This window comes from Plecotus auritus, assembly GCF_963455305.1.
Source record: "Plecotus auritus genome assembly, chromosome: 5".
In the NCBI taxonomy this organism is placed as follows: Eukaryota; Metazoa; Chordata; class Mammalia; order Chiroptera; family Vespertilionidae; genus Plecotus; species Plecotus auritus.
The window spans coordinates 158,656,481-158,684,465 of NC_137776.1; the positions used below are offsets into that span (position 1 = coordinate 158,656,481).

A 27,985-nucleotide genomic window follows, 5' to 3' on the forward strand; every position below is an offset into this window, starting at 1 on the left:
TTGAGAGACTAGGATTGTCTTGTTCTTTACTGTCGCCTACACCTACATAGAAAGCTTAAGCAATTGTGCCCTTGCTGAACCAAACTTTCAGACTTCTTCCCACCCAGAATAGTTCCTGCTCCTGCCCCCAGGCTCTCCTCATTTTCAGTTAATCCTGACCATTATCACCAAATAAATACTCCTAAAATACTAAAACTGCCACTTCATTGTTCAAAAGTCTTACTTAGTTCCCCATTACCTAACAAGTAAGGGATAAACTTAGTTAAGTATTCAAAATTCTGTTCACTCTAATACTACAAGATTTTTAGCTACTAGGCTGCTATTCCACAGGGACCCTGTATTAACTGAACGTCTTGAACACTTGAATTCACTCCTCTCTGTAATTCACTCCACGTACCATAATAATGCTGTTATCCTCACCTGTAATATAAATCCTCTCCATCTTTCAAGGCTCCACTCATATGTAATTTTTTAGGTCACTTCAGCAAGAGAGAGCATTCCCTTTATTGTATCTACTGTTCAAATGGCACTATCAGTTACTATTTTCTTTAGTAATTATTTGTTTCCTGTTTTATTCCCCCATAAGACTAGATTAAATACCTGATGGACAAAGTGTTATAAGTCTTCTAACTTTCAAAATGCTTGCCATGATGTATTCCACACAATTAAGCATGTAATAACGATTTAATGTACAAATACAATATATAAAAAGTAAAAACAGAAAATTCAAATTCAAATACACAAGTAAATACATTCAGCACCACAAAATATCTTTGGAGTCCCAGAAAGATAAAATTAACTTAAAAAACAACAACTAAAAGCTCAAAATTTTGATGCTATTGTTACATTATTAGTTTAACAAAGTTTACAAGAAAAGTATATACTCACCCAAATTTTAATATTAATTTTTCTGCTCTTAAGAATTAATCAAGCCCTAGCTGGTATGGCTCTGTAGATAGAGCGTCAGCCCATAGACTGAAGAGTCCCAGGTTCAATTCCAGTCAAGGGCACATACTTCAGTTGCAAGCTCAATCCCTGGCCCTGGTCAAGGTGCGTGCGGAAGGCAACCAATCCATATGTCCCTCTTATATTGATGTTTCTCTCCCTCTATCCCCCTCCTTTCCACTCTCTCTGAAAATCAATGAAAAAATATGCACAGGTGTAAATGAAAAAATAATAAGAAATAATTATTAGGGGTAAGTTAATTATTCAGCCCTCCCCTTTCCCATTTTCATCTTTTCCCACCACTATCCTCACCTCAATATACATATACATACACACACACACATGCACACACACACTGTAGGTTATTGTCTATGTAGTACAGCCTGAAAAACACATTAGTTCTCTCTTTCAGATATGGTCTATACATGGAAAAAGAACACACTATTAAAATATTAATGAATATTGTAGAGAATGCTACAATATTTTGAGAAAAATCACGTGGAATAAGATGTGTATTTTGTTGCACAATTGTTATGATTGAGCATTGTTAAAACAAAACATAACTAAAGACATCATTTTCTGGATGAATCTCTTGAGGAACGTTTGGAATTGCTGGTGTCTCTGGTTCTTGTGCTTTGGTTTTTTCTTTCATTTCTGTAAAATAAAATAAAATATAAAAAGAAGTTCAATAAATGGTATTGGGACAATTGACTATCCATTTGAAGAAAAACAAAACTCTACTTCAGACCTTGCACAAAAACAAATTACAGATGAATTAAAGATTTAAATATTAAAATACCATAAATGTAGAAATAATAGAATGTTCATATAATTTTCGGGTTATAAAGGCCTTTCTAAGCAGAACACAGACCAGAAACCATAAAGGAAAAGATTGACACATTTGAACAACTAAAATTAAAATTTAAATGTTGTCGTATACAAGACAAAAAGCACTATAAACAAAGTTAAACCACAAACAACTGAAAAAATATATACAACTTATACGTAGGCAAAGGTTTAATAACTATTATTTAAAGAGATTTTTAATCCGCCAAAAAAAGATAGATATCCCAAACTTAAAACAGAACAAGAATTCAAACAGGCAATTCTCAAAAGAAAAAGTTCAAATTCATAATAATTATGAAAAGATGTCAAGTAGCATTAGTCATCAAAAAGGTGGAAATTAAAACAACTAGTGTTTTTTTTTTAACCTAGCAGGTAGGCAAAGATTTTTAAAACATTACTTGGAACCCTACTAACCCCATGGTTTTGTTGCACTCTTCTTTAAGGAGAAAAAGTAAATCAACTATCAAACGGATTTCTTTAGAAAACAATTCCCTGGAGAAAACTATGGTCTGACAGTCTCAGCCCATTTTCTTTTTCTTTTTTCTTTTCTTTTTTTTTTTTTTTTGTTAATCCTCACCCAAGGATATTTTTCCATTGATTTTTAGAGAGAATGGAGACAGGGAGAGAGAGAGAAACACTGATGTAGAGAGACACTTCAGTTGGTTGCCTCCCGCATGTGCCCTGACCAGGGCCGGGGATTAAGATGCAACCAGTATGTGCCCTTAACTGGAATCGAACCTGGGACTCTTCAGTCCGCAGGCTGGCGCCCTATCCACTGAGCCAAACCAGCTAGGGCAGCCCATTTTCTTACAGTACAATCTACAGCACTGTACAAAGAGAATAGAGATTCTCAGTTATGTCCCTGAGGCAAGTCAAATTAAAGAAAGGTCACATTCTTTTCAAAATTTTAGGAGAAAGCTTTTCAGACAAATAATAGAAAGGGTTTTCGGTAAACATGATAAATCCTGGTAACAGGAATCATATTTTACATCTTTGTATCTTCTTCAGTACTGTACACCATGCATTTACTTGCCTTTTGCTTGTCAGGAAATTTTAATTTTCAAGGAAAACTTTATTCAAGTTTTCTTGTAAATCTAAACTTAATTATCCTTTAAAATATTTTGCACACACATCCTATATTGGGTTCATTTCTTTCACTGGCTAAAGCTTCCCGAAATGGATAGCATGTACAAGTAACTACTATACACACTTATATTTTCAATTATTTTCTTTTAATTCTTTGAAAATGTGTCAAACAGTCATTGGTTAAATGAAAAACTAGCCAATGACATTAATGATACCCCTTGAGATGACTGGGGATAACCAAGGATTGTCAAAGAAGGCTATAAATCACCACTCTGAGGGAGTTATAACTGTTCGGTGCTCTAATTATAAATGGAAACGGGTCATTGACTTGTCCCCTATAAACCACCCTACCTTGAGAAAAAGTATAAACATCCTTAGCATCTTCCTGGTGTGCTTTAGGATCCTGGCCATGGGGCCCATCTGCTTCTTGGTTTGGTTCAGGAAAGCGTTCTATAGGCACATTCTTATTTTTGTATGTCTTAGTGGAGAGGTCTTCAGGCCCAGGTGTTTCTTGATGTATTTCAGGTGCACAGTCTTCAGGCCCTTGTTTTTCTTGGTGTATTTCAGGTGCACAGTCTTCAGGCTCAGGTGTTTTTTGGTAAATGTATATTTCAGATGGACATTCCTCATGAGCAGGTGTTTCTTGGATTGTCTTATAAGAGAGGGCTTTGGGCACAGAAATTTCTTCATATGCTTTATGAGAAATGTGTTCAGGTTCAACTGTTTCTTGGTATGCGTTTGTAGAAAGGTCTTTAGGCACAGCTATTTCTTGTTGTATTTTAGGAGGAAAGCTTTCAGTCCCAGCTATTCCTTGACCTGGTTCAGTACTGTCTTCCTTGGGTTCAGCTCTTTTTTGGTATGTTTCAAGAGTGTAACCTTTAGGCACTTCTGGTTTGGGGTATACTTCAAGAGAGCACCCTTCCATGCCAGCTATGTCTTCATATGTTTTAGAAGGAAGGGCTTTGACTACAGATGTTTCGTGGCACATAGTAGGAGAGAGGTCTTCAGGTTCAGCCATATCATGGCACATTTTGGAAGAATGGTCTTGAATTACAGCGATTTCTTGGCCCAATTTAGGAGAGAGGTCTTCAGGTTCAGCCATGTCATGGCACATTTTGGAAGAATGGCCTTGAATTACAGCGATTTCTTGGCACAATTTAGGAGAGAGGTCTTCAGGTTCTGCCATATCTTGGCCCATTTCAGAAGGGTGGTTTTGCACTGTTGTTTCTTGGTACTCAGAAGAATTTTTCTGACGTATAATGCTTTCTTGACCTATTGCAGAAAGTTTTTTCTCAGGTTCAATTCTCTTTGGGGAGGCTACTGAAGGGAGAACTTCAGTTACACTCCTAGGTGATTCGTTTTCTTTCTCTGTAGGTGCCAGTGCATTCTCCATCATTTCCTTTTCTAATTGTGACTGAGGCTCTACCGTCAGTTCTGTATTTTGCTGGTTCTTTCTGCCTCTTTGATTTCCTTTTCCTGTTCTCTGCCGCTTGTATTTTTTCTCTCTGTGGAGAGATCAGAATTAGTATCAGCAACAGGGCTAAAGAATTCAGGTAAGTGCTTGGTAATAACAGTCCAGGTATCCCACTGCCTTGTTTCACAGCCTTTGAACAAGTCACTTAATCTCTCTGGGCCTCAACCTCCTTGTTTGCCCAATGAAGGAGCAGGGCTAGATGTACTCAATTGTCAGGAGAGGAATGTCCCTCAGGAACTTTGTGTCTCTGGTGCCTTGCTCACCAGAAGTGTAGTGTTTGTTTGAGAGCATATACTTAATTGGTTATGAAGATGTATAATTATGCTATAAATGAATAGATTAGCATTCTGGTTTATACACTAGTCTTTGGGTTTAGTGTTTGAGTTAGTCCCGCTATGTCTTGGGTAAACTCATACATTTGCGTTTCTACATCCTCAGTCCAGACATTGCTCCTTGTCTCTGCAATCTGCAGGTGGATGATGTATATGGCTTGCTTATCTAATACAGTGTCTTGAGCGCTCACTTCGGCAGCACATATACTAAAATTGGAATGATACATAGAAGATTAGCAAAAAAAAAAAAAAAGTCAAATGAGATATACTGTAAGTTGGATCACAAGCTGCAAAAAACATTTATTGAGGTTAACAAGCCTGGTGGAAAGGCATGAGTGGCCATGTCATGCTTACTCTGAAGTAATAGCTAGATTAAAGATCTAAAGATCAAAGGATGTACATGGAAACTGCAGCCAATGACAAATTGTTGGGTACTGCAAATATAACCAAATACAGATGGCTAATACAGATGGGCTCAGGGGAGAGAAAAAGGTTATAAATAAACACTTCATTATTTTTCTAAACCTATTGAAATTCTGTCCCATGCTCCCTGTTCCAAAGAGCCTTCTCTTACAAACCAGAGGGCTGAAATGCTCTCCCTGCTTAACACTCCTTTGTGATTTATTAGGAGGATCATGCTTAAGGCAAGGAACAGAGGCTGCCTCAATTCATAGTTATTTCTGGAGAAACCTTTTAAAAAAATAAACTAGATATTCTTTAGTGATTAAACCAGTGTCTTTTATATCTTTGTAATGCTCATAGTTCCTTGTACACCTTAAAAATGTATATATACTCTATTTTGTGTGTTTGAAAATTTTCATAATCAAAAAAATTTAAAGATTGCCTCACCAAAACCAGTTTAAAGTCAATATTAAAAGGGTATATATGCAATAGGATAGTTAAAATATTCAAAACAAATCAGAAGAAAAGGGAATCTAAAAATGGTGGTATGAAACCTCAACATTTTAAAATATAACTCCAAGTAACCAAGGTAACAAGGTAAATTATAAAATCCTTTTTGTCAAATTATCTAAATTATTCAGGAAACACTTTTTCCTAGATATTAAGTCCTAAATAATTTGTTATGTAGATCTCTAAATGAGGAAATCTGAGTAATATAAATGTCCCATATTCTTCCTGGTAATTTTTCAAAAGATTCTGTCATTTATCAACTATGCCTTGATTTCTTCATAGGTTAAATGGAATATATAGTATCTTCCCAACCTCATGTGGTTGTTATAAGAATTGCATGTAATAACTTACATGAATGAATTATCCAAATATAAAGTAGCACTCTTGTATTCCTACAGGAAACTTATAGTGCTTGCCATGTGCCAGGCACTGTTTTAAGTAATTTCCTTATCTATATATATATATATATATAAAAGGTTGATATGTAAAGTGCTCCCACGGGAGTTTGACCAGGAAACCTGGCGTTCTATTGCTTGCTATGACGTGTGCTGACCACCAGGGGGCAGCATGGAATGAAGGAAGGCCCCAGCTGGCAGCTTGCAGCCGGGGAAGGGAGGCCCCGGCTGGCAGCCGGAAGGCCCAAATTGGTCCTGATCACTAGCCAGGCCTAGGGACCCTACCCGTACACGAATTTCGTGCACCAAACCTCTAGTTCTCATATAAGGAATAATGATTTCGCATCAACTTTTGAAGTGGATACTGTTATCTCCATTTTGCAGATGACAAAACTGAGGCCCAGAAATAGGGAGTAAATAATCCAAGATCAAATGCCTAGGACAGGGGTGGGCAAACTTTTTGACTCGAGGGCCACAATGGGTTCTTAAACTGGACCGGAGGGCCGGAACAAAAGCATGGATGGAGTGTTTGTGTGAACTAATATAAATTCAAAGTAAAGGAGGGGAGGGGAGAGCAAGAGAACCAGACAGAACAGCCGGATCCGGCCCGCGGGCCGTAGTTTGCCCAAGGCTGGCCTAGGAAGTAGGGGAGCCAGGCTTCTAATCTAATCATCATGGCTTTAATAGCCAGGCTCTTAGTCATTACACCTGCTACTTCTCTCTGGAACTACTAAGGTTTCACTGTGTGGTATGCTGTAGTGACAACAGTACTCAGTACAGAAATGTGTCACCAGAGCAAGAACAGCAGCAAGCTGCTAAGAGGTTCACCAAGGTGTCATGTACTTCAGTGACTTCCTCAGCCTTGGCTCCCCAGTCCAGCAAGCTCCCAATTCTACCAGCATATTAAGACTAGCTCCTTTTATCAGGGGCAGAGCTCATCAACCAGCTCAAATAGACTGATATGTAAACCCAAAGGCCCATTTTTAAAAATATATATTTTATTGATTTTTTACAGAGAGGAAGGGGGAGGGATAGAGTGTTAGAAACATCGATGAGAGAGAAACATCAATCAGCTGCCTCCTGCACACCCCCTACTGGGGATGTGCCCGCAACCAAGGAACATGCCCTTGACCGATCCACTGAGCCAAACCGGTTAGGGCCCAAAGGCCCATTTTTAAATGAGCAGTGAGAAGTGCAAAGTCACACAGCAAAGAATATTTGGGCTGATAAATGAATGCACTCTTTCTCTGTAGCAAGTACTTGGGAAGCCAATTAATGATCAGAAGGTTGCTGGGCAAATACAGAATTCGGAGAGCTAATTGGATACTCTTCAACAGAGTCACCTGCCACAGGACCCAAGTATAGATGTTTCTGCTAAAAAATAATAAACATATTCCTGGAAAACTTCACTTTCTGAAAAATCATGCACTAAAAGTAACAGTGGTTAGGGGGAAAAATGAGCTGGGACAAATGACTCAAAACCTATGCAACTTTTTCCAAAACTAGCAGAAACAATAATTGGTACTTGAGATAACTTGGATAGTCCAGACAGGTAGGTAATCATGACTGGAGGCTGCCTCAGGGGATAATAAAAATGCCCCAAAACAACCGTGTAAATGCAGGTTTGCAGGTGCTGAGATTATGCAAATAAGGGCGGCACTTTGAGCCAGGGAGGTTGTCATTAAGCTGAGCACAGGAGGAAGTGCAACCTGCTACCCTTCTCTTGGGGAACAGCCCTGGATGCAGTCTGAAAAGGATCCTCCCTAAATAGCAGCCACGATAAAGGCTTTTTCCTTTCCTTCTATTCCCAATATTCTGGCTCCTTTGACTAGGAAAAATCATGAATCAACACAACTTCCACATTATACTGACAACATTCTCCTATTTACCAATCGTATGTGCGGTATTGTAGCAGAAAAGACAAATGCCCATTTTTAAGAATGGTGCTTAGATCAGTGGTTCTCAACTGGGGGCCATTTTGCTCCCTCTCCACCTGCCCCAGGAGACATTTGACATGTTAACATTTTTGGTTGTCATAACTGGGGAGAAAAGAGGATTGCTACTGGCCAGATGTTTCTAAATATTCTCAATACACAGGACAGCCTCTCACACTAAGAAGTATCCTGCCCACAGTGTCAATAGTGCCAAGGGATAAAAATCCTGGCTTTGATAGATGCTGTGCTCCTTGGCTCCTTGGTCTCCTCTTTTCCATCTTCAAGCAAGAAATATCCTTTTTCAATCATATTCTAAATGGATGCAGTTTGATGCTGCCTAATTTATAATCATGTTCTTGTACCCTCTCCCTGGGATGACAGACAGGTAACTTAGATGGGAGATTTAAGAACTCCCAAACTACCTTGTCACATCACTCATTTACAGTGTTTTGGTTTCCTTCCTGGAGAGTTAATCACAGTCATTCAATAAGGATTACTAAGGAAGCTTGGAGAACAAGCTCAGAGATTTCTTCAGTGGTGTCTCTTGCTCCCAACAACAAAATTCTTCTGTGTTTATATTACCAGAGTGGTTGCGCACCAGGCCCCTGGACAGCATAATTCGATTGCCTGGTGTTTTAATTTAAGGAGACGGGAGATAAAATTCTGTTCTCACCACTTTACCAGCTGGGTGACTTTAGACAAGAGATTTAACCCATTGGACACTTGGTTTCCTTTTTTTGTGTGTGTGTGTGTGTAAATAGGGATAACAGCTCCTGATTTATAGGATAGTTGGAATGATAAAATATAGTGTGTGAAAGTGCTCAGCAGTACTTGGCACATAGCATTTGCTGGATAAATATCAGCTCCTTGCCCAGCTGGTGGATTGAGCATCGTCCTATGCACTAGGAGGTCACTGGTTTGATTCCCAGTCAGGGCACATGCCTGGGTTTGGAGCTCTATCCCCAGTTGTGGACATGCAGGAGGCAGCTGATTGATGTTTCTCTCTCATTGATGTTTCTACCTCCCTTTCCCTTTCCCTCTCTATCTAAAAATCAATAAAAACGTATTTTTTAAAAAAATACATCAGCTCCCTTTTCCCATGTAAGGATGCCATACCCAAATTGCCATTGTGAAGTTTGCTTTTCTTGTGCTTCAGCTTTTCTTTTCCTGAGCTGCTCTCTGTTTCGCAAACTCCAAGTTCCAATCACTTCTGTAAGATCAAAATGAAAGTTATAGGAGATAGCAACAAATTCTGACATTTTATCAGCAAGAGTTCTATAGCAAAGGACTCTATGCTGGGTGTCTACTTCTTTCCTAGCTTTTTGAGGACAAGGACTCTACCTTATTTATCCTCGTACTTCCAAAGAATGCCTAGCAGCAAACAGTAAACCTTTTAAAATGAAAAGGTCAGTTTTTGTATGTAACTGTGCTACCAACCTATTAATTTCTTCAAAATATTTTTCACATATTGTATACGCATAAAATAAAAGAAAAAATCAACCATGTTCTTCCACCTTTAACATTATAACCTGTTTTCATTTTATTCCTCATACCCATCTAGCTCCTATGTTATACAGAATTGTAATGAGAATATACCACAATTTTATCATTTATTAACCAAACATTATATCAGATCATTTTCCATGATCGGTCTTCATAATTATAACTTTAATGACTACATGATACTTAATCAGGTTGAGTGTTCTCATTTACCCAGTCTTTCTACTTGTGTTGAACATTTAGGTTGTTGCCAATTATTTTTTTGCCGTTGTAAATAAAACTATAATAAGCATACTCATGCATACAGCTCTCTTTTTTCCTTTGGATTTTTTCCATAGGATGATGTTTCTCTAAGTTCTTTGGAATATTAAAGGTATCATCAAAAAAAGGTTCTGGTGCTGTCCAAGTTTGAGAAACATTAATGGGTCATTGATGTAGACTTTCTTAGAACCTGTGGAGTTATAGCAAATTTGCACTGGGAACCCCCAAAAAAAGAGTGTAGGAATCTAGGAGTTCATCAAAACGTCAAAGGGGCCCAAAGCACGAAAACATTTAAAAACACTGTCTCAAGGCCTAAATTCTGCAAAACATTTTGAGAAACGCTGCTTAGGATAGACCCAGTGAGTAAAATTAGTGAACCAAAAGAATAAGGACTACAGTTCCTGCTACCTATTGCTATAAACTTCCCAAAAGTTATACCAAATTTACATACCATAGATACATATGGGTGTGTACTTGTTTAACAGCAACCATCCAGTATTGGGTATTTTCACTATCTTTCATTTAAATCTATTTCTTATTAATAATTTACTTATTATTTCCTTGTGTTTCTCTGGCTTATTAGAATCCTAGCACTAGAAGGCACCTCATGAAGATATACAACCCCTCTTCCCACCTGTGGTTATATGAATGTACTCATTCATGCCCCTTTTTTGCCAGATCCATAAAAAAGAGGAAAATAATCATAGCCCCAATTCTTCCCAACAGCTACAACCTCTTTCATTACCTGGAACGTAGTTTTCTTGGTGAGAATCAGGTGTCTGATGCAGTATCAAACGAGATTGGTTCTTTCCCAAATCCATCTTGCTGCAATACCTTCCTGCTATTTGGTCCGACTTCCTCAAGCTGCCTTTTAAAAAAATTTCAAAAGCAATTAACAGCTAAAACACACACACACACAAGTTCACTTGTCACTTGACTTCCCGCCTAAAAGTTTTATCTGGTTGGACCACAGCTGCTGGCTACTTCTACTTTCTTTATCACAGAGCACAGGTGTGAGTAGGGGTCATGGCTGCTGCTCTGTCCCCACCCTCTAGCACAGTTGCTAGTTATACAGGAGCCCACGGCCCCAGCCTGGCCTGGCACAGCCTCTGGTACAGTAGCCACTTGGTTCTGTATGCCAACAAGTACCCAAGTCTGACATTCTGTTTTACAGAGGGGGTGGCATAGGTAGAAAGAACACTAGTCTAGGATCTCACCAGATCCATGTCCTAGAACAAGTCACCCACCCCATTCTGTGGCTCTCTTCCCTTATTTGCAAAGTGGGTAAAAATAATTCCTGACTTGTGCACCTCACACAGTTTTTGTGAAAGTGAAAATAATAAATGTGAAAATTATGAAGAGTGCCATATACTTGTGAAATTAATCTTACATTGTTTTTCCCATGTGGCATTTTTTTTACCTTAATCTGTTGCAAATTAATGTAAAGTCTTGCTGTATGTGCTGTTATAGACTTAGATAATAGGCGTAAAGACCTAAAATAGGATAAACAATCCAATCAAAAAAATGGGCAAAGGACCTAAATACTAGCAGACACTTTTCGAAAGAGGACATACAGAAAGCCAAGAGACATATGAAAACATGCTCAAAGTCACTAACCATCTGAGCGATGCAAATCAAAATGACAATGAGGTACCATCTCACACTTGTCAGAAGGGCTATCATCAACAAATCAACAAATGACATGTGCTGGCAAGGATGCGGAAAAAAAGGAACCCTCGTGCACTGCTGGTAGGAATGAAGACTGGTGCAGCCACTGTGGAGTACTAGTATAGAGTTTCCTCAAAAAATTAAAAATGGAACTCCCATTTGACCCAGTAATCCCACTTCTAGGAATATATCCTAAGAAATCAGAAACACCAATCAGAAAGGATATATGCACCCCTATGTTCATAGCAGCACAATTTACAATAGCTAAGATGTGGAAACAGCCTAAGTGTCCATCAGCAGATGAATGGATTAAAAACCAGTGGTACATCTACACAGTGGAATACTATGCTTCTGTAAAGAAGGAGTTCTTACCATTTGCAACAGCATGGATGGAACTGGAGAGCATTATGCTAAGCAAAATAAGTCAGTTGCAGAAAGATAAATATCACATGATCTCACTCATTTGTGGAATGAACAACACAAACTGATAAACCAAAATAGATCCAGAGAAGCATCGAAGAGACCATCAAACCTCAGAGGAAAGGCAGGGGAAGGGTGGGTAAGAGATCAACCAAAGGACTTGTATGCATGCATATAAGCATAACCAATGGACACAGACACTAGGGGAGGGTGAGGGCATGTGCTGGGGGGCTGGAAGCAGGCTGGAAGAGGTAAATGGGGGGAAAGGAGGCATATGTAATACTTTAAACACAGAATTTAAATTTTAAAAAAAGACGTAAAATAGGAATTCAAAGCAAATTTGAACCCTTTTCTGCAAACCCAATCATTCACAAGTGACTCAAGCTAACTAGTAAAACCCAATGGTACTCATCCAGGAAGTAAAAAAGCATTTCCTAATGAAAACATCACCATGACAGAGGGGCACCGACCAAAGCCGAAGCAGAAGGAATCACCCCATCTCCAATTGGTCACCCCATTTGTGAAGGCAAAAGCACAGAGAACCACAGCTGTTCATCTAAGGAAGGAACACTGAACACCTGATACCTGCAGCCAGTCTGGGAGACTTGGGGTTAATATCGTGTCCTGGAGTCATAGATTAAATTTATGAAAGTTTCAATTCCAGTGTTGTCACATTCCCTAATTCAGTGACCTTAGTCATGGAGCCACTTTATCTCTCACACATGGGAACAATTCATCATCTACCTCATGGGGTTATTGGGATCGCTGAATCAAATAATCAATATAAGGCATTTTATGTGCCTGACATGTTGAATGTACTTAATCATTGGCTGCTTTTATCTATATACATATAAAAGCCAAGCGACCAGATGACCAGAACAACCGGAACGACCGGAATGACCAGTCGCTATGATGCACACTGTGGCCGGCCAACCTCCTGTGGCCCCTCCTCCTGCACCCCGCCCCTGCTGACCCAGCCCCGATCGGCCCCTGCCCCCCGATCGGGGGTGGGGCCGGCCAGCCAACCTCCTGTGTCCCCTTTCCCCTGCTGGCCCCTTCCCATGCACGAATTTGTGCACCAGGCCTCTAGTTAATAATAAAAATATAGTAACCAGATTTTGGGAAACCAAGCCATAGTTTAAAGGCATTTCAGAAACAGAAAATTTGAAAGGGATCCTTTATAATGTGAATAGGTGCCCCTGCTTCCATAGACTCTTAATGCATTAGAACTGGAAGGGCCCATGTAACCATCTAGTTCCTCCTACTACTTTATATACAAAGAAACGAGAACTAAGGAAGGATTTACCTGTCCCAAATTTTCTCACTTATTGCTGACAGCACCTCTTACTGATTATAAGATGGGCTATCTTCTTATGCTTGATCTTGCCTGGGTATGAAAATGTATGTGTGATATGAACATACACACTGAAAAGTATTGAAAATTACATAACACACACACACACACACACACACACACACACACACACACACACAAGTAACCACTGCCAAAACTTAACATGGCTTTTAATTAGCAGATCCGAATGCTTTAGCTTTAAGTTTCTCAGTTCTTCATTCTTTCTCACAAGTCTCTATTTAAAAATTCAGGTAAGTTCAGGGAGTCCCTATTCAAAGGAATCCTTAGGGAATGGAAGGCATGCTTTGTAATCTATCTCTTGATTATGTTTGGATTTTCAGATAAAGGATTTAAAGAAATCAAATGCAAAGTAAAAAAACTTTGAAAATTATAAAATGTCCCTTTATAATTTAAACTTGCATTTTAAATATTGTTCCTTTTTTTTGAGATGTTTTCATTCTTACTGGTTGTTTCTTATGACAGCTCAAAATAACCTTACAGAATACCTCTGGGGCACCTTACAGAAGATGAGGAAGTACTTCTTAAACAGGATTGTCTTGACTTGGAGCTTACAACATCCATGTCAACAATCCAGCAAACATAACTGAATGCCCACTCTGTCCTACATACTGGGCAAGGCTGTCAAGCCACAAAGATGAACAGATGTAGTCTCTGAGTTCTGTGAACTGCAGGCTCATAGAGAGATATAATCATCTTTATTGTAAGGACATATTTAGATTCTTTATTCTCTATTGCAACCATCCAAAGTTGATCCCACCCCTGCCTCATGTTCCCAGTATCTAAGAGCAGAATGTGGAGGGACTGTAAGTGGGAGGGGTTTCCACTTAACAGTTAATTAGGGGACTGTATTGGGTGGAGGAGGCCAGTGGAGGAGGGACTTTGGAGAAAATTAGATTGGAAGTCAGGCAAGGTGTCTCTGGTGTGATAAGCAGGCCAGAGCAGAAACTTGCCTGGGACAGAAATAGCCACACAGTAAGTTTACAAGCCATGGTTCATTGTCCCTTCTCTCTGTAGAAAACTCCAGCGTCACTGGCAGAATGTGAGATGTTAGGCATTAAAGGCTGGATATTTTTTTTTTAAATATATTTTATTGATATTTTACAGAGAGGAAGGGAGAGGGATAGAGAGCTAGAAACATCGATGAGAGAGAAACATCGATCAGCTGCCTCCTGCACACCCCCCACTGGGGATGTGCCCGCAACCACAGTACATGCCCTTGACCGGAATCGAACCTGGGACCCTTGAGTCCGCAGGCCGACGCTCTATCCACTGAGCCAAACCGGTTTCGGCAAGGCTGGATATTTTTAACAAATGCTGCCTTGTTCTAGAGTTATTTGCATAAATTTATGAAACCTCCCTCTAGGCCACAAACTCTTAAGACTTGCTTTTCTATCTCCACAGTTGAGTCTGGTGGGAGGCTTGGCTCACAGTAGTCCCCATAAATGCCTCACTCCTGTATGCAGGACCAGCTTCCTTGGCATACAGACTGTGAAAGTACCTTATACACTCAGAGGGGCTGATGCAACTGTAACTAATGATAGTAATTACATCATCTGTTCCAGAACTTTCTACCATCATTCACTGGCACTATCCTATGTGCTGGTTATATAGCAGTTGAGAGACAAAGTCCTGTCCATACAGAGCCTACAGTCTAATGGGAAGAGATAAACAACATGCAAATAAATAAAATACGATACATATCAGATGGTGATGAATGCTTTGGAGAAAAGTGAGCAGGGAAGGACTGGATGAGGAATGAGGGGGATAGTTGATGGTGGTTGCAAATCAGGTACTCAGGGAAGGACTGACTGTTGGGGGACAGTTAAGTAGAACTGAAGGAGATGAAGGGCCATCCAGACTGATATCAGGGAAGGCATTCTGGCAGAGGGGCACCGACCAATGGTGAGGGTGTGGTAGGAGGTGGGTTCACAGAGATGGCTCGGCTCGTACCTCCTGTGGGGATTTCTCCTCTGATTGAGATGCATAGTGATGGGATGGCTTTTAACAGAGGAGTGATGCGACTTGGCTTATATTTTTAAAAGATTATTCTAGCAACTGTGTGGAGAACAGACCACTGGGCAAAGGGGAGGAGGTGGAAACAGGGAGGTGAGTTAGGTTTTGCAGTAATCCAGGGGAGAGAGTTGGACTGTGATGATGGTGGTGAAGCGGTCAATACTGGAGCAGCTTGCAAATTGGACATGGAGTGAGAGAGGCAGTAAAAAACTATGGCAAGGGTTTTGGTCTGAGCAACTGGAAGGATGGAGTTACCATGAAAAGATGAGAAAGACTAGGAGGAGCATGTTTGCAAGAGATGATCAGGAGTTTCTTTGGACATGCTAATAGATTAGGGAGAAAATAGCAAAGGAGCAGCCAGTGAGGCAGAGGAAAACCAAAGAAGTGCAGTGCCCTGGAAGCCACGTGGGAAAATGTTTCAAGGAAGAGGGAGTGATCAACTGTGTCAAATTTTGCTAATAGGCAGAGGAAGGATTGAGAATTGTCCTAACAATTTAATTCAATTCATTATAGACTGTAGAGCTCCGAGAGGTTTTAAATTATTTGGTCAAGGGTATAGATAGGACCAGCTACAGGGGCCAGCGCAAAACGAAAAGGCAGAGTTCCTTCTTCAAAAATTAAGAATTTGAAGACAGCTACAGAAGAACATTAAGCCCAGCACAGGGACCTACTTACATAAGGGTTTTACTGGGTCCATGCAGTAGACTTAGGAAATAGCTATTATCATTTTTCAGGGCAAGCCTGGTGCTCAGGCTGCTTTGTCTGTGGAGTAGCCCATTCCTTGTCTCACTGCTTCACTAGTAAACTCATTTTCACCCTAAACTGTACTTACTTATTTATTTCAGTTCACCTTAACCTCTTAAAAAAGAGAAAAGACACTGGTGCTCAGAGTATAGAGTGATTTGACTAAGGTCACAGAGCTAGACTGGTAGTTTGAGCCTGGAACCTGAACCATCAACCTCCAAGTCTGGCCTTCTTCCTACCAGCCCAAACTAGATATTGAGGGAGATTGCTTTCCTGCCTCCGGACCCATCTGGAGTATTGAGGCCTTGCTCATGCATCTCAGAGGCCTTGTTGAAATGGAGGAAAGATGTGGGAGGGAAGGAAGCACATTGCTAAGTACTTCTGTCCTAGGACTCTTTACAATGGGGTTGAAAAGGGAGCACTGGGTACCACTATTTAAGTCACAAACATGACCTGATAAAAGTGCCCCAGACCTAATGTAGTTTTAGGCTATACTGATAAAATTATAGCGCCTCCAAACCAGGGAGATCAAAGTTCTGCGACACTTTGGATTGTCATACCTAGAGTGTTACACTGTGAAGATCAGGTGAATGGTATTTGAAAACGTCCTAAAAAGAGCCAGGGAGTCTGTGTAACTTGGGGAAAATTGCTCAATTCTTTCAGATCCTGTTTCTTCCCTTGTAAAAAATAATACTTCACAGGGATTCTGTGAGAATAAAAAAGATCATGAGAGTTTTTTTTATAAAATAAAAGCACTGTGCAGATAGAAGAGCCATAAACTTGGATGGTGTTAATAGTATTATTAGCATGTTCTAATGATTCAATGAGCATTTTTCTTGAGTGCATCTGGTGGAAAAGACAAGAAGGGGAAGAGATTGTACACTTCTTCTACTTAGTATTCCTTCCTTGCTAAACAGTTTTTCAAAATGTTTGAATTCTTTTCAAAGGTGGATCTAGCTTTGTTTTTCCTAAGTGGGGAAGAGGGGTTTCTTGTTTCCCTCTCTCTCAGTCTGTGGATGCATGATAAATGAGGCGGTCTCTGCTAAACAGATGCTGCTGTGCACATACAGATAACATGTTCTCAAACTTCAGAATGGCTGTAACCTGACTTCCAATCTAGTTTGTTCCAAAGTCCTTCCTCTGGCCTCCTCCACTGAAGCTACTTTCTATTTCTTAATGTGTAGACAAATTTGCTTCTCTAGATAAACATTAGTGGTGGTCATTTTTTCTGGGGAAGGACAATCTGCTCTTATCTTGAGCCTCCATCACATCTTTATCCTTTCATTCCTGAACTTCCTGAACTGACAATGTACTCTCAGTCTACCTCTTTTTTTCCACACTACTTTTTTTAAAATCCTCACCCAAGGATATGTTTATTGATTTTAGAGAGAGGAAGGGAGAAAGAGAGAGATCAGTTGCCTCCCATACGTACCCCGATTGGGGATCAAACCTGCAACCTTTTTGGTGTACAGGATGACACTCCAACCAACTAAGCCACCTGGCAAGGGCTTTCAACACCTCCTTCATTCCTTCATATCTGTACTCTAGTTTTTTCTTCCACATACTGTTCTCTCATGAGTCACCAATGGTTTCCTAAAGGCCAAGTCCAGTGGTGTCTCCTCAGTTCTCTCTCCTTGACCTTGCTGTAGCTCATGACTCCTCTGACCACAGCTACCCTCCTTGAAACCTTCCCAGCTGTTGGCTTCTATGGTAGTGTATTCTTTGTCTCTTTCCCCCTTCCTCATCCCTCTTCACAGGCTTCTTTCTCATTCCTCTAGATGTGGGAGGTATTTCCCAAGGAGGATGCCTTGATCATTTTCTTTTTATACTCTCACCCTTCTTAGACATTGATCCAACTGTGGCACACCTTTAACTATCACCTCTATGCAGATATATTCTAAATAAATATCTGAGTTCTAAGATCACATTTTAAATGGACTCTCTGGTTATCATTTATCATCTGAATATCCCACTGCACCTTGAAATTAGCACAGCAAAAAGCAAATATCTCTTCCCCTAAAGCCAGTCTCCTCTGTGCTTTATTTGTGCTAGAGTAGGTGCACCATGCTCCCGGTCACCTAGTTCCAAGCCTTCAGAATTGTCTTTGACTCTGCCTCCTCACTCTGCTTCTCACATCCAGTTGGATATAGTTCTTTGAGTTCATTCTTCCCAGTGTCCTACATGCTCATCCCTCTTTCCTGTCCCATACTGTCATCCGAGAGGGCACCTCAATTTCTTATTGGAAATATTAGAAAAGCTTCCTAAGTGGTGTGTCTGCTTTCATCTCCCTTCACCTCCCTAGGCCTGTGGTCGGCAAACTGCGGCTCGCGAGCCACATGCGGCTCTTTGGCCCCTTGAGTGTGGCTCTTCCACAAAATACCACGGCCTGGCCGAGTCTATTTTGAAGAAGTGGCGTTAGAAGAAGTTTAAGTTTAAAAAATTTGGCTCTCAAAAGAAATTTCAGTCATCGTACTGTTGATATTTGGCTCTGTTGACTAATGAGTTTGCCGACCGCAGTGGTCATTAGTCACATTAGTCAACAGAGCCAAATATAAACAGTACGACGATTGAAATTTCTTTTGAGAGCCAAATTTTTTAAACTTAAACTTCTTCTAACGCCACTTCTTCAAAATAGACTCGGCCAGACCGTGGTATTTTGTGGAAGAGCCACACTCAAGGGGCCAAAGAGCCGCATGTGGCTCGCGAGCTGCAGTTTGCCGACCACTGCCCTAGGCCATCATGTACTAACAAGCAGAACATTCCCACCATAGCTAGCTCTGAACTGGTCACTACCCTATTTAGAATCCTGTAAAGTCTCAGTGTAACTGGCAGAATAAAGACTAAATTTCTCGCCTGGCTGGTGTGCTCAGTGGTTGAGTGTCGACCTATGAACCAGGAGATCACAGTTCTATTCCCGGTCAGGGCACATGCCTGGGTTGTGGGCTCGATGCCAAGTACAGGAGGCAGCTGATCAATGATTCTCTCTCATCATTGATGTTTCTATCTCTCCCTCTCCTCTCTGAAATCAATAAAAATATATAGTTCTTAAAAAGACTAAATTTCTCAGGCTGGCATTTAAAGCCAACTTCCCACTATTCTCCAACATTACTTTTCTCAAAATAGCCAATATTCCAATTCAATAGTGTTACTTACCCACCCTACTTGGCCTTGACTTTTTCTACCACCCCAGTACCTTTACTCACACCTCCTGGCTGTTTGGTGCTCTCCCCTGGAGTCTGCCCATCCAGAGAGTGAGTGCCTCCATCACAAAGCCTTTGATGATGATAATGATGATGCTAATGATATGTCAGCCACTCTACAAACACATAATGGGTACCTGACATTTTACACACATCATCTCATTTAGTTCTTCCAACTAGTATTATCCCTATTTTACTGATAAGGAAATTATTGCTTAAAGAAGTTAGATTACATCCCAAAGTCACATGGGCTCAAAACCAAGGCTGTCTGACTTTAAAGTTCATGGATTTAACTATCTGTTCTACTACCTTTTCCTACCTTATAGTTTTCTGAGCATTCTTGATCTGAGCTTCTTGTATGGCAAATATTACTTCATTTTTAAATTTTATTGTTCATGCATACACATCTTTTCTACAATATTTATTCAGCAAACTTTTATAGAACATTTATTTATTGCCATACCCTTTGCTAAGAATTGGAGACATAGAGGAGAATTAAACAGAAGTCCTTTCCTTCAAGGAACTCAGTCTAATTGAGGATGATAGACAACAAGTAAATGTGAATTTAGATTATAATACAGTGTGATAATTTTAATATCAATATTTTCAACTGAGAGTAGAGGTGAAGTACTTCATTCTGCTGCCATAGAAGTGGAAAGATAAGGGCTATAATTCTCTTTATTCATAACTGCCTTAGAATTACTCTGCTTAGAATGTCAACAAGTAGAGTTAGGAAAATGAAGAGCATATATACATACATGTATATATGTATATCCTATATAATAAAAGGCTATTATGCAAATAGACCGAACGGTGGAACACCCGAACAACCAACCAACCGGTCACTGTGACGTGCGCTGACCAATAGGGGGAACATGGCGGGCGTAGGCCATGGCAAGATGGTGGAGCAGGTAAGCAGGACACCAGACCAAAGTGGGGTGCTGGTTGCTGTCATTGGGGCGAGCCTCTGGTGGTTACTGAAAATTCTTTGCTCCCATGCACCGCGGTCCTGCCCGGTGCTTGCACCTGCTGCTGGTGCTGGCCCTGCTCGCACCCACTGCCAGCACTGGAGCTGCCGCTTGCACCTGCTGCTGGCACCCAGCGTTGGTCCTGATCGCTCAGTGCCATCAGCGGGTGCGAGCAGCAGCTGCTGGCCTGATTGCCCCTGAGTGCTTCTCCACCTCCCCATGTTCCTGAGGGGCGATCAGGGCAGCAGCCGCCACTCACACCCGCTGCTGGCACCGACCCCAATCGCTCCATGCTGTCAGCAGGTGTGAGTGGGGCTGGGGCCGGGAGCGGGGCTGCCGGCAGACAGGGGACTGGGGGCCATGGCAGGAGGGGCTGGGCGGGGGCGTGGAGGATGGGCCAAGACCTGCCCTTGTGCCCACCGCAGCCTTGCGGCCCACAGTTCCTTTCAAGGTGCACGAATTCAAGGTGGGCCCCTAACATACATATACATACACACACACACACACACACACACATATATATGTGTATATGTGTGTGTGTATATATATATATGTGTGTGTGTATATTTATATATATATAGTATTGTGTATTTTCTCACTTTATAACAGTGTTTAGTTTTTTTCTCTTTTATTAATTTCACAGAAACAATAGTAATAGTAACAATAATAATGGCCAATATTTATTGAGCACCTGCTTACCATATGCCAGGCACTATTCTAAGCAATTTATATATAATTAGAGGCTTAGTGCACGAATTCGTGCACGGGTGGGGTCCGGCTGGCCTGGCCCCAATCGGGGCAGATTGGGGCTGGGTCTGTAGGGAGGAGAAGATGGCAGGCAATTGGCCAGTGAGCCCCACCCCCAATTGGGGTGGGGGGTGCTGATTGGGGGCCAGTGGCCTGTGGGAGGGGCCATGGGTGGTTAGCCACCAGCCCTTCCCCTGATGGGGTGGGGGGGGCCAATCTGGGGTGGGGGGTGTGGTCAGGGGTGGAGTGGCCAGGGGGAGGGGCTGAGGGCCTCTCGTGTTGGGGTGGCTGATTGGGGGCGGGGCTGGCCAGGGGGAAAAGAGGGGCGTTTGGCCGGCAGCCCACTCTTGATTGGGGTGGGAGAGTCCAATCAGGGCAGGCCAGCAGAGGGGAGGGGCTGCGAGGTTGGCCGGCCCCACCCCCTGATCAGGCGGTTCACTGGCCACAGTGGGCGTCATAGCTGCCAGTCGTTATTGCCGTTATGGTCGCTGGCTTTTTATATATATAGATAATTCATATAGTCTTTACAACATTCTTTACAATGGGTACTATTGATATCTCTGCTTTATAGATGAAGAAACCGAAGCACAGGCATTGAATCTACACACTAAGTCACATACTAGTAAGTGGCAAAGCTGGTTGGTTTCAATCTAGAAGGCCATATACTTAAACTACCTTTCTCTCCTACCTCTAGTTCTACTTCTTTCATATTTAACGAAATAAGGTAGTAATATATTATCCTTTCCAATCCCTTCTCTCTCCTTTCTTCCTTTTCCCCCTCTCCTTCATGCTCTTCCTTTTTCTGCAATTTGTTGACTACCTACTCAGTGTTCCAAACTATGCAGGGCCCTATAGATAAAAAGGCAAATATAAAAAAACAGCATACAGAGAAATTTAAGGGAACACAGAGGAGGAACATCTAACCAAGATGGAGAGATGGGGGTCAAAGAAGTCTTTCTGGAATAGATGATCTTGAGCAGTTTTGAAGGGTGAATAGGAATTAACTACTGAGACACAGCAAGGCTAAGAGGAAAGAAACACATCTAAGTTCTGGAGTCAGATCTAAGTTCATTCAAATCAGGTTCTGTGTGACCATGAGCAAGTTACTTAAAATTCCAGCCTCATTTCCCTCACATAGAATGGACAGCATAACATCTACCTTTCATGACTATTATGTGAATTAATAATGATGACTATGTATGAAAAAATACTCAAAATCACTGATCATCAGAGAGATGCAAATTAAAACGACAATGAGTTATCACCTAACACCTGTCAGAATGGCAACCATCAACAAATCAACAAATGACAAGTGCTGGTGAGGATATGAAGAAAAGGGAACCCTAGTACATTGCTGGTGGGAATGCAGACTGGTGCAGCCATTATAGAATTTCCTCAAAAAAATAAATATGGGACTGCCATTAGACCCAGTGATCCCACTTCTAGGAATATATCCTAAGAAACCCTAAACACCAATCAGAAAGAATGTATGCACCCTTATGCTCATAGCAGCACAATTTACAATAGCTAAGCTCTGGAAACAGCCCAAGTGCCCATCAGTAGATGAGCTGTGGTACATATATACCATGGAATACTATGCAGCAGTAAAAAATAGAATCTCTTACCCTTTGAGACATCATGGAGAGACCTGGAGAGTATCATGTTAAGTGAAATAAGTCAGTCAGAGAAAGATAAGTATCACATGATCTCACTCCTATGTGGAATCTAAATAACAAAATAAACTGATGAACAGAGTGGATCAAGAGACATGGAAGCATGGAAGAGTGTGGAATCTCGGAGGGAAGGCGGGGGAGGGTAGCTGGGTGGGAGGTAATCAACCAAGGACCTTGTATGCATATATGCATGGCCTATGGACACAGACAATGGGGCGGTCAGGGCCTGGGGAGGGGAGCGGGGGCAGGCTGGAGGGGGCCAATGGGGGAGAAAAGGGGACGTATGTAATACTTTCAACAACAACAAAAGAACGATGGCTATGGAAAGCATCCAGCACACAGCAGACCTTAATACACTGACTTGTTATTATGACTGTTCATATCTCAACAATAGTAAGTGAAATAGGACCACTAAATAATAAAACTAGACAAGTCATCAGAGTTATTTCACCAATATGGAAAAATGGAGATCCAAAGAGAGGCTGCTCTTACATGAGTGTAGTGCCAGCTGGAGCTGGAATCTAGATCTTATTGGAGTTCTACCATTTCCCCTTCACCTATCTGGTGTTCTAAACGCTTCTGTCTACAAGTCAGTCTACCTCATTCCTAGCTTAAGGAAGTATTTCCCAAATTTTCCAATTATTTGCATCCCATGTTTGTGATTTTTGCCATATTTTTGTAATAATACCTTCTGTATTATTATTTACTTAACATTTTTCAAATAAATTTATTTTTACCAAAAGTATTTTTTTAATTTTTTAAAAAATATTTTTATTGATTTCAGAGAGGAAGGAAGAGGGAGACAGAGATAGAAACAACCATGATGAGAGAGAATCATGGATTGGCTGCCTCTTGCAAGTCCCCCACTGGGGATCGAGCCCACAGCCCAGAATCGAACCTGGGACCTTTCAGTTTGCAGCCCAATGCTCTGTCCACTAAGCCAAACAAGCTAGGGCTACCAAAAGTATTTTAAATGGAAATTTTATATCACCATCACAAATGGAAAGCCAACAATATCACCTGTGAAATGACAGGTTTGTGGTAAGACAATTTCTTTTAAGGCACATTAAAATAAATACTGAACTATCTATCTATATAAAAGCCTAAACGACTGTCCGACCGTCCGACCAGTAACTATGACGTGCAATGACCACCAAGGGGCAGATGCTCCGACTGGTAGCTATGATGCACACTGACCACCAGGGGGCAGACGCTCGACGCAGGAGCTGCTGGGCTGCAGTGACTTGGCAGCTGCGGTTCTCAGGTGACGCACCCAGAACCAGAGAGGAGGGAGCCCAATTCTGATTCTGGGGTGCATCACCTGAGAACTGCCCTCTCGCAATTTGGGACCCCTCGGGGGATGTCGAAGAGCCGGTTTTGGGTTTTGGCCCGATCCCAGCAGGCCAGGCCAAGGGACACCACCAGTGCATGAATTGTACACCGGGCCTCTAGTTAAAATATAAGATCTTTTATGTACAATTATCTGCACTTCCCCAAGTAGAATGCATACCACATTTTGGAAAATGCAGACCTATGTAATGAATCAGTAAATTCTAGATCATGTCCAAATCTATCCTAAAACCAAACTGCCCTTTGATGTGGGTGGTTTATAATTCAGAGGGGACAGAGCAAAAGACCTGGCCTGTCATGGACCCACTGTTATTCGTATCAGCTACTCTCAGTGTCATCTCTAGTTGAAGACTGGCCCATCCTATTTTTGCTACTTCTTTACCCATTGGAATTTTAGCTACTCTGGCATAGAATATGCTTTAGTACCATTTGGAAACTTCAACTCCCATTTCCAGCAGATTTTATCCCCTTGACTTGGAATTTAAAGTTAGAATAACCTAGATCATTTCCTGCCTGAAAGAGACCACTGCTGAGGAATTGCAACCTTCCAAATGGTTCAGCACCCCAGTGCCTGCTGGAGCCCCTGGCACAAGGTATACAGTCATCGCCTGAACCAATCAAGTTAGAGGTGCCTCTAGCTAGAACTGCTGCCACTAGGTGGATGTCAATGGCAACTGCACCATTCTCACCTGTCAACTAGGTCCTGAGTTTTGGCTCTAGCACTTTCCCCATCCCTCTCTTCCTCCAACCCCCGGAGGCAGCTTACTTGCTCCCTAATTCTCTGACACTGTGTTCCCCCTCCAAGTCCTCCTCTGGGTAAGTTAGCACTGGGGATGTTTGCATACCAAACACTTAGCTAATTGACATTCTGTCACAATCTGTTCAACAAATGGTAGGCTTTTGGGTGTGTGTGTGTGTGTGTGACACTCTGGTTATATTTTTAGCCAGGTTAGGGAGGGAAGGAAATTTAGTCACTTTAGCAGGCAGAAAATGTATTGCCAGGTCTTTTTTGCCTGGCATTCTCTTAAGTGGCTGTGAGCACCTTTAACAGATGGAGCTCAGGATATGCTCAGATCTGATTTTATCAGCCTATATCCTGGGCAACTTCTACATGAGGATGAAGACTTCCTTTGTGCTTTTTTATGTTCTGCATTGTCACCATTTATTGTTAGTACTCTCATCTCATTTCAAGGAAGCCTGCCTGGCTCAGCCATGATAGACACCTCTGTAGGAGTCACGTAGCAAAGACGGATGCTCCACTGGAAAAAAAGAAGGGGGCAGGCCTGGTCTAGCACTCTGTAAAAGCCCCCTCCCCACCAGCAAAAGCACATCTTATTCTAACATTTAAGAGTCAGCATGTTCTTGGTAATTAAGAGAGAAACTAAAACAAACCCAGACAGACTAGCCATCCTCAACGATTGCCAACAACACCCAGAACTACCCATAATTCTTCAATCTGAAGGGCCTTGGACTTCTCGATAGGATGTCCAAATAGGATGCTATATGTTATTATTGATGCAGACTTTATAGTAAAATTGGACACTGCACTTCACTTCTCAGGAAACATTAACTAGTAAGCACAACTACCACCTGAAGAATGTGTGGTTAGTGGATAGAGCCTGGACGCTTGGATCAGAAGATAGGTAGGGTATCTATTTTCACAGAGCACCTATTAGCTCCTGTTTTCCCCCAATTCAGATGGGCAAGGAGGCTAGGGAGACTCTTGTCAGAGTAAACTTAAATAACTTGGTCATTCCAACCAAGGTAGACATTTTCCTTTCTAGAAAATTACACGCCTACCCTGACCTATGGAAAATTCAATTCCCATTTCCCACTACCAAATATGGCACCCAACTGGATTTAGTCATTTCTCTGAGGAGGGACAAATAGAGTGAACTTCACTAATCTAGTCAATTTAATTCCCCTTTAGTGGGAATTAAATTAAGATCTCAATAATACATGATGACAGTTCTGCTTTCTAGACTTATAGAGAAATTATGCCTCTAGCTCTAAATCCTAGTTATCTCTGACAGAGGAAATGAACAATTGACGAAGTAATAGAGCTGCCATGTTATAGGGAGTAGGAGTGGAAAGAATAGATTGATGACTAGGTGATGGGATAAGTAAGGAATGGGATGGAGACTTTTTGGTGTCAGACAGATGCTGAGCTGGGCAAAAGAGCTATTTGTTTTGGAAATTACTTGCAAGCTGATAATTATACTTTATGGTGTTACATGAGCCTGGGATACAGTAAACACTAAGTTTCATAGAATTTCATAGCTTAATGTCATCTAGTCAAATTTCCCAAGAGATACCTGAAAGCCCCTTACAGACTCAATTTGCTAGAAAATGTTTCTGATTTTAAACACTTTGTTGAAGAAAAGCCAACAGAGATTTTAAAAGTAACCCCCATATGTTATAGGTTTTACTACTACTTCATGACCCTGGGAAAGTTGCTTCATCTATATGGGCCTGTGCTCAAAATATGACCTTGGGTAAGTCACTTCACCTCTCCAGATATTCATTTCCTTACCTATAAATAACCCCAGCTCTGACATGTCTAATCCACAGGGTGGAGAACAGGCTAAAGAAGATAGAGATAGAAGTGTCTTGGTTACCATAGGCATGGCATACTTTTAAAACACAAAAAAATGGCCGAAACCGGTTTGGCTCAGTGGATAGAGCGTCGGCCTGCGGAATGAAGGGTCCTGGGTTCGATTCCGGTCAAGGGCATGTGCCTTGGTTGCGGGCACATCCCCAGTGGGAGGTGTGCAGGAGGCAGCTGATCGATGCTTCTCTCTCATCGATGTTTCTAGCTCTCTATCCCTCTCCCTTCCTCTCTGTAAAATATCAATAAAATATATTAAAAAAAAATAAAACACAAAAAAATGTCGCTATTAGCTTCTACATTCCCTCGCCAGCCGTACAAGCATAGCAATGTTTCATCCCACTCCTCTTAGTCTACTAAGAGGTTTCTCCTTCCTGCTTGTAATTCTCTCCATAGAGCTACCCACAGATGGGTCCCTACAAAAGCATTCTCCAAGGCGGTCAGTTCTGTGTTCTCTTCCCCTCCGCCCGCCCCCCCCCCCTCTCTCTCTCTCTCTCTCTCTCACACACACACACACACACACACACACACACACACACACACAAACAAGGAATAGGTTTGTGTTGGTCACAGCGTCTGCTGGGGGAGCAGCCAGTGTACAGTGAGGCTTTCAGTGGGAACAGCTGCAGGCCTCCTGCTTTCCCCCACATCCTCAAATACCAGGCAGGGCCACTTGTCCATAGGCCTCTGTCAGCGTGGGTGGACCCAAGGACCATGGTAGCAGCAAACCACACAGAGGATCCTCATAGTCTTCATTTTTGGTCACAGTAGAACCTCATAATGGCAAAGATTGTTGTTCATGCTAACGGGCCTTTAGTAAGTGTTTGTTATGAGTCAGGCACTGTGCTTGCAACTGGGGTAAGAGATGAGTCAGATGTGCTTCCTGCCCTTGAGACCTCACAGTTCAGTGGGAGAAACAGACTCATGTGTGTCATACACAGGATGTGTTATGACCAAAGTCTGCAGTGTTTGGGCACAGCTGATGGATCACTGAAGTCTGTTTGAGGGTTCAGGATAGGCTTCTCAGAGGAGATGAGATTTAAATGGAACCTCAATGGGCATAGAAATTCCCCAGGGGAAATAAAGTGTGCATATGACGGGGGTGGCATTTCAGACAGGGGGAGCTGTAAATGCAAAGGCACAGAGATGTGAATGGGCACCTCAGTTCTGAGTAATGGGAAGGCTGGAGCATGTGCTACATATCAGAGTGGAAAAACCTGAAACCAGAAAGGTAGTTGGGGGCCCAAGGAGCAGGCCTTCATGATTTCTTGGCAGCCACTGAAGGGTTATAGGGAGGAAAAGGTCATGGTCAGGTAAGGTTCTTAGAGCACTTAAGTGGCAGTGTGGGGCCTGTGTGGGAAAGGAGGGAAGATAAATTAGCTGAAGTATTGACTAAAGGGACAGATTCTAGAGAGATTTAGAAGGTAGAACTGATAGGTCTTATTATGAGAAATTCTAAGAGCTTCTGGCACAGGAAATTAAAATAGAAAGAGGCAGACTGAAAATTTAGTGAGGGCCCACAGGTAAGATGACA

General features: G+C 41.6%; 1 protein-coding gene across 6 annotated transcripts in view; it reads right to left on the bottom strand.

Annotated features, from left to right (window-relative positions):
- Positions 1-665: 665 nt before the first annotated feature.
- The window catches only part of HEMGN (hemogen), a 45,714-nt gene continuing 18,394 nt past the window's right edge, over positions 666-27,985 (bottom strand). For all 6 annotated transcript variants that reach the window (XM_080669147.1, XM_080669144.1, XM_080669143.1 and 3 more), the window contains 4 exons: positions 10,431-10,553; positions 9,041-9,134; positions 3,229-4,382; positions 666-1,599 (listed from right to left, as the gene is read on the bottom strand). In XM_080669147.1, coding sequence (XP_080525273.1) covers positions 1,493-1,599; positions 3,229-4,382; positions 9,041-9,134; positions 10,431-10,553 — 1,478 coding nt within the window. In that variant the 3' untranslated portion in view covers positions 666-1,492. The remainder of the gene's footprint in view (positions 1,600-3,228; positions 4,383-9,040; positions 9,135-10,430; positions 10,554-27,985) is intronic.